At 62.0% G+C, this 12,788-nt stretch overlaps 1 protein-coding gene across 1 annotated transcript in view; it reads right to left on the bottom strand.

Moving 5' to 3' along the window:
• The window catches only part of CACNA1E (calcium voltage-gated channel subunit alpha1 E), a 166,855-nt gene that overhangs the window by 119,859 nt on the left and 34,208 nt on the right, over positions 1 to 12,788 (bottom strand). The window contains exon 3 of the mRNA XM_055121224.1: positions 831 to 1,102. Within this exon, the coding sequence (XP_054977199.1) occupies positions 831 to 1,102 (272 nt within the window). The remainder of the gene's footprint in view (positions 1 to 830; positions 1,103 to 12,788) is intronic.

Genomic DNA, 12,788 nt, shown 5'->3' with positions numbered 1-12,788 from the left:
CTCCGCCGCCGCCCGACACCCCCACCTCAAGGCGCTGCCAGCAGCCTGGATTCTTGGCGAGCAGCAGCCGCCGGCGTGGGGCGCACCCCATGGTGCCTCTGGAGGGGGGAAGGCGGACGCAGGCAGCCCTGGGCACGGCCGCTAACTCTCCCCGCTGGCATGGGGACCCAGCGCACTGGCGAACCCAGGCGGCCTCTTCCATCTGGATTCTTCCAGGGCAGGGAGAAGCGCAAGAAGAGCCCCCCACCCCGAGCCCCCAACACACATGCGTGCCCAGGGCCCTGCAGAGCCCCTCAGCCGGGCAGGCTGGCACCGTGTGGAGACCCCCTTCTACACACACACACACACACACATACACACTCCCAGGCGCGGCTCGGCTGAACTTAAATGCGGTCCCCCGAGAGTTGGCCGTTATCCTGTCCTAGGGCTGGGTCCGAGGCATCCCCCGGGCATCCCTGCATGCTCCTAGACCACTCAACACCCCCCCACCCCCCGGCCGGGAGCCTGAACTTCGCCACGGGCAGCTCTGCGGGGGGGAGACAGCCACCGCTGCCCGCCAGCAGGACGCAGCGCGCGGGGGGCCACCGGGGCGCACCTGGTCTCCCCACAGGGGTCACCATGCCCGGGGTGGGGGCGGGGGGCCCGCCAGCGGGGTCCGGGGCTGGGAGGAGGAGACGCACGATGCCAAGTCTTACCTGGGGAGGGGGGGAACCCCAGTCCGGTGCCTGGCGGCTAGCGCGTGGCCAAACGGGGGTGGGGGGCGCCGGGGGTGTCCGGGGGGCCCTGGGCGGCAGGCCGGGCGCCCCCCGAGCCGGGCCGGGAAGGATATGGCCAATCGGTGAGCTTGCGGGCGTATTTGCGCACGATGTTCTCCTCGGCGAGGATGAAGAGGGAGCGGTTGACGGTGAAGCAGTTCTGCCGGACGGGGATGGGGTTGTACAGGGCCATGGTCCGAGCGCGCTGCGCCTTCGTCTGCTTGTACGCGGCCGCCGAGCCCGCGGCCGGCACCGGGGTCCCCGGCCGGTTCCGGCTCTGGTCCGAGTCGCCCGAGCCCGAGCCGGGCCTGGCCACCACCGCCGCCGCCTCCCCGAAGCGAGCCATCCTGCCAAGTTGGAAGGAGACGGAGGCTGCCCAAGGGGTGCCCAAGGGGTGCCCGCGCCGCCTCCGAGCTGTTGAATCTAAACGCGCGTCGCACGGAGCTCCATGGCTCCAGAACTGGAGGGGGGGAGGAGAATTTTTTTTTAAAGGGGGGGGAAGAATTTAAAAAAAAAAAGGAAGAGAGGGAAAAGGAAGCAAAAAAAATAGAGAGAAAAGATCTTGGGGGGTGCTGGGGGCAGGGCGCGCGGCTCCCAGGCGGTGTCTCTCCCCCCACCCCTGCAAATGCCAGCGCGGGGCGGCGTTCGGAGCGCGGTGGGGGCGGGGGGCGTCGGCGCGGCGCTCCCGCCCCTCTAGGTAACAGTTTGGTGATTTATGGGGGGGTGGGGGGAAGGAGCACAAAAGAACTTTAAAGAAAAAAAAGGGGAATTGGAAAAAGAAAACCAGGGTGGGCCCGGCCCGGGATGGCCCCCCGTTTGGATGGGGGCGCGCGCGAGCAGGCGGGAGGGGGGTCTCCGGAGCTGCAGCGTCCCGGGGCGGGGGCGGGGTGGGGGTCGCGGGCCCCCCCGCGAGGCCGCCTCCGCCCGCGCCCCGCGAACAGGTTGCAGCCGCGCCCCGGGGTGCGGGCGCCCCTGCGGCCCCCGCCGCGACCCCCGCGGGAGCGCAGGCCAGGCCCGGCGAGCGGCGAGCGAGCGGCGAGCGAGCGGCGAGCGGGGCGCAGGGGCGCGGCGCGGCGGAGGCGGGGATGGAAGGCGCTGGAAGGGCCCGGCCGGCCGGCTGCAGCCGCGGGGGGCCCCCTCCCGCGGGGAGACGCCGTCCCCCGAGCGGCCGCGGGGCCGGGCCGAGCGCGGAGGCGGGCGCAGAGGGAAGCGGGCGCGGGGCGCGCAGGCGCACGGCGGCCCTGCCCGGGGGGGGGGGGGGGGGGGGGGGGAGGGGAGAGGGGGGCGCCCCGGACCCTGCCCCGGGGGGCTCCGCGCGCGGGCGCGGCCCCCCTCCCGGCAGGGCCCCCCGTGGGAAAGTTTCCCAAGGCATCCTGCACACCCCAGCGCGCGCGCACGCACGCACACACACACACACACGCGCACACACACACGCACACACCCCTTTCACTTTCCCCCAACCCACCAGAACCGCGTCCCACGGTGACAACGACCCTGCCTTTCCCCAGAGGCTGCCCCAGGCTCCTTCCTCTGCCCCGCACAACACACACACACAACACACACACACAATACACACAGACACTTCAGTAGACACACAGACTCCTCTTCAACACACACTCCAACACACAGACATAACACACACTCCAATATACACACACTTCTCTCCAACACACAGACACACATAACACATACTCCAACACACAGACACACACTACACACACTCCAACACACAGACACACACTACACACACTCCAACACACAGATACACTACACACACTCCAACACACAGACACACACTACACACACTCCAACACAGACACACTACACACACTCCAACACACAGACACTCCAAGACGCACACTTCTCTCCAACACACAGATGCACACACAAAACACACACTCCAACACACACTCTAATACACCCACTCTCAACCTCCAGACACACACACAACACACACTCCAACACACAGACACTTTAACACACACGGACACTCCAAGACACACTCCAACACAGACACACACAATACACAACACACAGACACTTCAACACACACTCCAACAGACACAATACACACCCTCCAATATACACACACTTCTCTCCAGCACACACACACAACACACACTCCAACACACACAGACACTCCAATACACACACACTCCAACACACAGACACACATGCCTCTCCAACACAGACACACACTCTCCACCAACACACACACACCAACTTCTATCAACACACATGAGCACACGCACACAGACGGGGGCAGGTGGCAGCGTGGCTGTGTGTGACGAAGCCGTGGGAAGGAATGACAGCAACACTGGTATCCATGCACGGGGCGGAGAGACTCAGGGCACCCGCAGACTGTGAAGGCACCAGTGTGTGGGGGAGTGCGGGAGCGCGTGTGTGAGGGGCGAGTGTGTGAGTGTGAGGGGCAAGTGTGAGCATGAGGGAGTGTGAGGACTGGGGGCAAGTGTGAGGGGGTGTGAGGAGTCCTGAGGGGATGAGGGGTTGTGGGGAGAGTGTGGTTGCGGAAGTGTGTACGAGGATGTGGGAGAATTTCTGAGTATTGGAGGGGGCGTTGAGGGAGTGTGTGCGTTAATGTGTGAGAACTTGTGTGGGGGGTGGTTGAGGGGATGCGAACCAATGTGTGAGCATGTGTGAGGGAGTGTGTGTGAGGGAGTGTGTGAGGGAATGTGTGTGTGTGTGTGAAGGGGAGTGAGTGTGGGGGGGTGTGAGAGTGTGTGAGTGTGTGTGACGGGATGTGTGTGAGAATGTGTGTGTGAGGGAGTGTGTGTGAGTGTGGTTGAGAGACTGTGTGTATCTGAAGGGAATACTGTGGGAGCGAGAGTGTATATGAGGGAGTGTGTGAGTGTGTGTGAGAGTGTGTGTGTGAGGGAGTGTGTGTGAGGGAGCAAGGGTGTGAGGGAGTGTGCGTGAGTGTGATTGAGAGACTGTGTGTCTGAAGGGAATGCTGTGGGAGCGAGAGTGTGTGTGAGAGAGCGTGTGTGAGAGTGTGTGAGGGAGTGTGTGAGAGTGTGTGTGAGGGAGCGTGTGTGAGTGTGTATGTGAGGGAGTATGTGTATGAGGGAGTGTGTGTGAGTGTGTGTGTATGAGGGAGTGTGTGTGAGACTGTGGTTGAGAGACTGTGTGTCCGAAGGGAGGACTGTGGAAGCGAGAGTATGTGTGTGAGAGTGTGTGTGTGAGAGTGTGAGAGCATGCATATGTGCGTGTGGGGGGGCACACGTGAGGGCATGCGTGCGCAGATGAGACTGTGAAGAGAAAGTCTCTGGGGACTGGAAACCCGAGGGACGTTGTCCAGCGCCCAGCAGCGGCCATGGCTGCCGTGGGGGCCTGGGGGAGGCCCTGGGAGGCAAGGACGCCCCTTTCAGTCACCTGTGGCACGTGAGGGTGGTGGTGTGGCGTGACATGTGCTGTGTGGGGGTGAGGGGTGTAGGCGGTGTGTGGCTGTGTGCAGTGTGAGATGTGTACAGGGTATGAGTGATGTGCGGAGTCCAGACGGTGTGAGTGTGATATGTGTGTATGTGTGGAGCACATGTGTGAAGTGTGTATGGTGTGTGCTGTGTGTATGGAGTGTGTGGTATGTGTGTTATGTGGAATACAAACAGTGCCCGTGTGCTGTCTGTCTGTGGTGTGTGTGTACTTTCTGTGGGGGGGTGTACTATCTGTGTGTGCTATCTGTGGGGTGTGTGTCTGTGATGTATGTGTGTGACTGTGGGGTGTGTGTATGTGTCTGTGGGGGGGGTGTATCTGTGGGGTGTGTATGTGTGTCTGTGGGGTGTGTATCTGTGGTATGTGTCTATTTGCGGTATGTCTGTAGAGTGTATGTCTGTGGGGTATGTGTGTGTCTGTGGTGTGTGTGTCTGTGGGGTGTGTGTACTGTCTGTGGGGTGTGTGTCTGTGGTGTGTCTGTGGTGTGTGTGTCTGTGGACTGTGTGTCTGTGGTGTGGTGTGTGTGCCTGTGGGGTGTATGTGTCTGTGGGGTGTGTGTATCTGTGGGGTGTGTATGTGTGTCTGTGGGGTGTGTATCTGTGGTATGTGTCTATTTGCGGTATGTCTGTAGAGTGTATGTCTGTGGGGTATGTGTGTGTCTGTGGGGTGTGTGTACTGTCTGTGGGGTGTGTGTCTGTGGTGTGTCTGTGGTGTGTGTGTCTGTGGACTGTGTGTCTGTGGTGTGGTGTGTGTGCCTGTGGGGTGTGTGTATGTGTCTGTGGGGTGTGTGTATCTGTGGGGTGTGTATGTGTGTCTGTGGGGTGTGTATCTGTGGTATGTGTCTATTTGCGGTATGTCTGTGGGGTATGTGTGTGTCTGTGGGGTGTGTGTCTGTGGGGTGTGTGTACTGTCTGTGGGGTGTGTGTCTGTGGTGTGTCTGTGGTGTGTGTATGGGGTGTGTGTCTGTGGACTGTGTGTCTGTGGTGTGGTGTGTGTGCCTGTGGGGTGTGTGTATGTGTCTGTGGGGTGTGTGTATCTGTGGGGTGTGTATGTGTGTCTGTGGGGTGTGTATCTGTGGTATGTGTCTATTTGCGGTATGTCTGTGGGGTATGTGTGTGTCTGTGGGGTGTGTGTCTGTGGGGTGTGTGTACTGTCTGTGGGGTGTGTGTCTGTGGTGTGTCTGTGGTGTGTGTATGGGGTGTGTGTCTGTGGACTGTGTGTCTGTGGTGTGGTGTGTGTGCCTGTGGGGTGTGTGTATGTGTCTGTGGGGTGCGTGTGTATCTGTGGGGTGTGTATGTGTGTCTGTGGGGTGTGTATCTATGGTATGTGTCTGTATGCGGTGTGTCTGTAGAGTGTATGTCTGTGGGGTATGTGTGTGTCTGTGGGGTGTGTATCTGTGGTCTGTGTGTCTCTGAGGTGTGTGTGTCTGTGAGGTGTGTGTGTGTTTGTGGTGTGTGTCTGTAGAGTGTGTGTGGTGTATGTGTCTGTGGAGTGTGTGTGTCTCTGAAGTGTGTGTGTTTGTGGTGTGTGTCTGTAGAGTGTGTGTCTGTGAGGTGTGTGTGTCTGTGGGGTATGTATCTGTGGTGTGTGTGTTTGTGGTGTGTGTCTGTAGAGTGTGTGTCTGTGGGGCATGTGTGTATCTGTGGGGTGTGTGTCTGTGGGGTGTGTATCTGTGGTCTGTGTGTGTGTCTCTGATGTGTGTGTCTGTGAGGTGTGTGTGTGTTTGTGGTGTGTGTCTGTGGTGTGTGTGTCTGTGGATTATGTGTGTGTCCCTGAAGTGTGTGTGTGTCTGTGAGGTGTGTGTGTGTTTGTGGTGTGTGTCTGTAGAGTGTGTGTCTATGAGGTGTGTGTGTCTGTGGGGTATGTATCTGTGGTGTGTGTGTGTTTGTGGTGTGTGTCTGTAGAGTGTGTGTCTATGAGGTGTGTATGACTGTGGGGTATGTATCTGTGGTGTGTGTGTTTGTGGTGTGTGTCTGTAGAGTGTGTGTCTGTGAGGTGTGTGTGTGTCTGTGGGGTGTGTATCTGTGGTGTGTGTGTTTGTGGTGTGTGTCTGTAGTGTGTGTCTGTGGGGCGTGTGTCTGTGGGGTGTGCGTGTGCTCTCTGTGGGCGCGTGTGCTGTGGTGTGTGCGTGTCTGTGTCTGTGTGCGTGGCGCGGGTCTGGTCTCCCGGGTTGGGGTGACCTTCTCCCGAAGGCCCAGGGACGGGCACGGGGTCTCCAGCCCGCGTGGTGGGCGGGTGGCCCTGCTTGGGGGCACGGCCTGGCCCTGGGGCCGAGACTGGACAACACGACAACCCGCGGCCGTGCAGTTCCGGAAGCCGCTGGGCCCCGCCTGCACCCTGGGGACGCCAGCAGGACCCCAGAGTCCTTGGGCCTTGGGAGTGGGGCCGCCCCGGCCCTGGAGGGGGGAGCGAGTCACAGGGTGGGGGGCCGGACGGGCAGCAAGACGACCTCATGGCCCTGGGGCGGGGTGCGGGGAGCCACGTGGGGCAGGGCCAAGCCCCCACGGTCCCCCGCGGCAGCCCCTCGCCCGTCTCCCCGCCAGGGCCACGGCACGGGGGCCGGACTAGCCGTCTGCGCGGCGCGTTGAATCACTCGCGGTTACATAAGCCTCTCGCGCCCCAGGACACACGGTGCGTCTCCCGCAGCCTTGCAGGGAAATAAAAATAAAACCAAGGAAAACGCACTCTCGGCCCCGAGCGTCTTCGCAGGAACAGCCTCGAGCTCGCCCCCCCCACTGCCCCCTGCCGCCCCCAAATCAGAACAACGCCCCTTGGGAAAGACTCGGAACCTCTGAGGCCCGCCAGCGGGGCCGGGCACGAGGGCAGGGCCTGGGATCCCACGGGCACTGCCGGGCCCCTCCGTGCTGAGTGGAACCGCAAATTCCCTGTGGTCAGAGCCAAGGAACCCCGGCACCAGGCGAAGGGAATACCGGGTCAAGGGCTCCGGGCACATTCGCCCAGTGGCCCAGGGATGGTGGGGCCAGGGTAGGCTCTGTCAGCTTGTGACACGCATACACCCACACACGCACACACCCACACCCACACATGCATGCACACAAACATGTACGCACACACGTGCATGCACACACAGGCACGCATACGGCCACACACATGCACATACACATGTACATGCATGCACGCATGCACACAACCATACAGATGCACACAGCATGCATGCACACACACAACCACGCATACACACACGCATGCATGCACATACATGCATACACACATGCATGCACAAACCACACACATACATAGATGCATGCATGCACATACACATGTACACACACAGCACACACAACAAACACATGCATGCACACACATGCCATTCATGCATGCACACAACCATGCACACACATACATACGTGCACACATGCACGCACCCAACACGTACACAAACCCCACACACACAAAGCATAAACACAAACACATGCATGCACATACATGCACACGCACACACATGCACACAAACACATGAATGCACATACACACACGTGCGCGCACACACATACACACACACCCATGTGCACACACACAGAGCACGCAGGCACAGGATCCTTAGGGAAACCTAGACCTGGACAGGCTATGATGCTCGGCCAAGGCGACCCCGTGGACACACACTGTGGGGTGTGTGTGTGTGTGTGTGTGTTCCTTCCTTCCGTGTGCCCAGTGCCGCTGTCCGCCAAGGGCCTAGGCGGGGGGGGGGGGGGGGGGGGGGGGGCTGTGGGAACTCGCGATTGGTCCAACCGGTGGCCCTGAAGGTTTCATGCAAACTTTCCCGCCCGGAGCGGATTTTCCTGCTGTCACAGCGCCATCTACTGGGCACTGTGGGCACTGCGGCGCCCTGGCTGAAAGGGGGTCTGGGGCTTCAAGGCCCCCTTGTCCCTCCCGGGGAAAACTCTGCTGAGCCCAAACTCCGGCTTTCAGCACAGCGCGACCAGCCAACTGCCGGTCCCTGCAAACCGCAGGTCAGGCCCGGGTGTGAGACACGCCATTAACATACACGCACGCATGTGCATGCATGATGCAACCACAGGACGCGCTATTAACACACGCTCATGCACACACACGCATGATGCAAGCACAAGACACACCACTAAAACATACACACGTATGATGCAGCCACAAGGCATGCCACTAACACACGCGTATGATGCAGCCATAAGACACGCTACTATGTCTGATGCATAGTAGCGTATGATGCAGCCACAAGATGATGCTCCACTAACACACATGCTCATGCACACACATACACACATGATGCAGCCACAAGACACACCACTAACACACATACGATGCAGCCACAAGACACACCACTAACACACATATGATGCAGCCACAAGACACACCACTAACACACACACTCAGACACACACACATGAGCAGCCACAAGACGCGCCACTCACACACAGCCCGGCGATGCTCAGGGGTTAGTCCTGGCTCTGCACTCAGGGATCACTCCTGGCGGTGCTCAGGGGACCCTATGGGATGCTGGAAATCGAACCCGGGTCGGCCGCGTGCCAGGCAAATGCCCTCCCCGCTGTGCTATTGCTCCAGCCCCAACAGCCGAATATTTTGCTACATACACCGAGAGCGTCCGAAGTTCTCTGGGGGGGCCTTGGAGGCAGGGCGGGACCTCAGAGGGGAGGCACCACGTTCAGGGAGCAGAAACAGGACACGGCTCTGGGGTCCCGGTCAGCATCGATGTGTGCTCCGTTATTCCCCCACAAACCCATGTCTGAGGTCACGTGTGGAGCCCCGAGCCCGAAGTCAAACTGGTGAGCTAAGGGGGCAGCTGAGTTCAGGGCCCTGGTCAGGGTGTGTGAGAGCCAACCCAGGCACACAAAGACGCTGGGCATGGCGGCCGTGGGCACACACTCAGAGGCCACCAGCGGGCACGACTGACCGGCCACCAGCTGCTGGAAGGGGCCGGAAGTGAAAATTCGAGCTCACTTGATGTCTCACTCCACAGTGGGGTCCAGGTGGACCGAGAGAGGCGAATGGGGTAAAGAAAGCCATGGAGGGGGGCTGGAGCAATAGCACAGCGGGTAGGGCGTTTGCTTTGCATGCAGCCGACCCAGGTTCGATTCCCAGCATCCCATAGGGTCCCCTGAGCACTGCCAGGAGTAATTCCTGAGTGCATGAACCAGGGATAACCCCTGTGCATCGCCAGGTGTGACCCAAAAAGCAAAAAAAGAAAAGAAAAGAAAACCATGGAGGGGCGGAGGGGGACGACAGCTTAAAGCAATGCAGGGGACTTTGTAAGCCAGTAAGTGGAAGGAATTTTTTTTAATTTTATTTATTTGGTGGGGGGGTCCCATCCGGCGATGCTCAGGGCTGACGCCCGGCTCTGCACTCAGGAATCACTCCTGGCGGTGCTCGGGGGACCCTATGGGATGCCGGGGATCGAAGCCGGGTCGGCTGCATGCCAGGCAAACACCCTCCCGGCTGGACTATCTTCTCGGGCTCCATCCTTGGCTGTCATTTTATAGCAATGTAGCAATATATGATGAACAATTTTTTTTTGTAAATTTTGGGCCATACGCAGTGATGCTCAGGCCTGACTCCCGGCTCTGCACTCAGGAATCACCCCTGGCAGTGCTCGGGGACCCTAGGGGATGCCGGGAATCGAACCCGGGTCGGCCGCGTGCCAGGCAAACGCCCTCCCCGCTGTGCTCTCGCTCCGGCCCGGAAGGAATATTTCAAACAAGACCCAAGTGAGCAAACACCCGAGAGGGGAAAGGCGGATGAATCCGAGCACCCTAGCAGGAGCGAGCGGGTGCTGACAGAGAAGCACCATGAACCAAGCGTTTGCCGACGAGGTGCGCACGGGGGAAGAGATATTTACGGCCCACAAATCACAGCTCCATGGAGGACTCTCACAAATCAGGAGAAACACTCGGGGGACACGGGGGAAGGCTGCAGCCTGCGAGACGCCGGGACGTGGCAGGTGTGGATCCTGGGAACACGCATCCTGCTAGTCACCAGAACCCGTTTCAACACCCCCCACCCCCCAAGACCACCCAACGTCAGCGAGCAAGTCCCAAAGTGCTGAGGGACATTAACTCAGCAGATGGCGGCCGTGTGGCCAGCACAGTCCCCCTACAAGGCCGCGTGTCGCCCCCTACCCCTGCCGGCGCTGGGCGTGCCAACACGAGGTGTCAAAGGTCAGGACCTCTGCCCTGCAGAGGTTTGCCGGAGAATGAAATAACCAACTGCACGTGCACACATGCCATGACAACGATTGTCACTGTCACCGTCACTGTCGTCCCGTTGCTCATCGACTGGCTCGAGCGGGCGCCAGTCACGTCTCCATGGTGAGACTTGTGGTGACTGTGTTTGGCATCTCGAAGACGCCACGGGGAGCTTGCCAGGCTCTGCCGTGCGGGCAGGATCCTCTCGGTAGCTTGCCGGACTCTCCGAGAGGGGCGGAGGAATCGAACCCGGGTCTGCCGCGTGCCAGGCCAACGCCCTCCCCACTATGCTGTTGCCCCAGTCCATGACTCTTTAAAAATAAAAATAGGGACCGGAGTGATAGCACAGTAGGGAGGGTGTTTGCCTGGCATGCGGCCGACCCGGGTTCAATTACCAGCATCCCATAGGGTCCCCCGAGCACCGCCAGGAGTGATTCCTGAGTGCAGAGCCAGGAGGAACCCCTGAGCATCGCCGGGTGGGACCCAAAAAGCAAAACTGAGTCGATAAAATAAAATGACACTGGCTGGAAAGACAGGCAGGTGGGGGAGGGGCCCCAGGCCGCCGCCCCCCCCCGCCCCCCCCACCTCCACAGCACCAACGGCAGGTAAACATTAGCTCCCGCTGGGGCCGGAGCGAGGCAGGGGTGAGGCGCCCCCGAGCGGGCGTGGGAAGCAGGTGGAATGAGCAAAACACGGGCCTACTGCAGGCACAGGGCGGCGGGGGGCCTGGGGAGGGGTCGCCTCGGTCTGGGGGGGATAAGGCAGGCAAAGGGGGGGCTCCCGGGAAACTGAGTCCGGAGGGCACGGGACGGGGTGCGGCCAGAGGGGCCGGGGCCGCTGCCCCGTCCGTCTTCCCCACTGCCGGCTCCCTGGGCACCTCGGCTGTCCCCGTCCCCACGCGCCGGACTCGGACCCTTCACGCCCAGCCGACCCTCCTGCCCGGCCCTGGACACCCCCAGCCTGGAAGCCGACTTCCAGTGATCCCTGGCTGTCGGCTCAGTGATGAGCCCCCCGCCATGCCCCAAGAGACCCCCGCACCCGCTCCCCGCCTCGCTCTGCCTGGGAAAGCCTCTGCCAAGCTCTCCGGGGACCCCCGGGCCACCCCAGACGGGGAGGGGAGGGGAGGGAGGGGAGGGGAGAGGAGGGAGGGGAGGGGAGGGGAGGGGAGGGAGGGGAGAGGAGAGGAGAGGAGGGGAGGGGAGAGGAGAGGAGGGGAGGGGAGGGGAGGGAGGGGAGGGGAGGGGAGGGGAGGGAGGGGAGAGGAGGGAGGGGAGGGGAGGGAGGGGAGGGAGGGGAGGGAGGGAGGGGAAGGAGGGGAGGTGAGGGGAGGGAGGGGAGGGGGCCGCGCGCTGTCCTGGGTTCCAGGTCCCAGACCCTCCGGACGCACTCCCAGAGGCGTCTCGTGTCCCCCCTGCACTGCAGCGGCCTGCCCGGGTACTCGTGCAAACCAGAGGGTCCGTGGCTCTGGGGGGCTTGGGGGCAGGAATGAGGCCCCCAAGAGTGCTCGGAGGACCCGGGGCCCGGCCCAGCCACACTCGTGCCCTTGCCAGCCGGGGCAGGGGGCTCGATTCGGGGACCAGCGTGCAACAGGGCTGGGCGGAGGGCACCAGGGCCCCCCCGGACCCATCCTCAGGGCTCCGCTCAGCCGCTCTGCCTCCCGCCCCGCCTCACCGCCGAGACCCCCGTTCACCTTCCGTGTCCCCAAACCACCCCCGCCCTCCGCGCCGGTCCCCCCACCCCACCCTCGTACCATCTCCCACGCGGGGAAGTCGGGCGCACGTGAAGGGTCCTGTGGCCAGCAGCCTCTTCCCCGGGTGCACTCGCCCAGGAGGCGGTCACTGCTGCCCCTCGTCTCCCGGCGCACTGAGGCGCTGCCCTCGGCCCCCACCCGGCACTCGGCACTCGCCACGGCCAGCAGCCAGGCCCTGGGCCTCCCGGAAGCCCCCGCCCTGGACCCCCTTCTCTCACCGCACCAGGGGGCCCCGGGGCCTCTGGTGGTGATTCTCCGTCCAGGCCCCTCCCCGGCCCCAGAGCACTGGGCTCCCTGCAGCCGGGGCGCCAGGACACCAACGCTGAGGCGGGGGGCGGGGCACTGGCCACGCCGGGCAGGGGCCTCCGGGGGCATCACTGTCCAGGTCGCCCCGACACGCAGGGGGGCCGCGGGCCCCGCAGGGACTCAGGGACAGGCCCACAAGGCTGTCGCCTGCTCAGAGCAGGGCCACCACTGGAGTCCGCGCGGTCACTCCCCTGTGAGGAGGCTGGCGGAGGCTCAGGCCGTGCCCGAGACAGGCCGGGTGGGGGCTGGGCAGCTCAGCTTCCCGGGCCTCACACACACCCCGTGTCCCGGGAGCAGGCCCGGCCCAGCTCAGCATCTCAAGTCACGGTC

Source organism: Sorex araneus, chromosome X, assembly GCF_027595985.1.
Source record: "Sorex araneus isolate mSorAra2 chromosome X, mSorAra2.pri, whole genome shotgun sequence".
Taxonomy (NCBI): domain Eukaryota; kingdom Metazoa; phylum Chordata; class Mammalia; order Eulipotyphla; family Soricidae; genus Sorex; species Sorex araneus.
The sequence above is the reverse complement of the archived record's forward strand: the minus strand, read 5'-3'. Positions and strand labels throughout refer to the sequence as shown.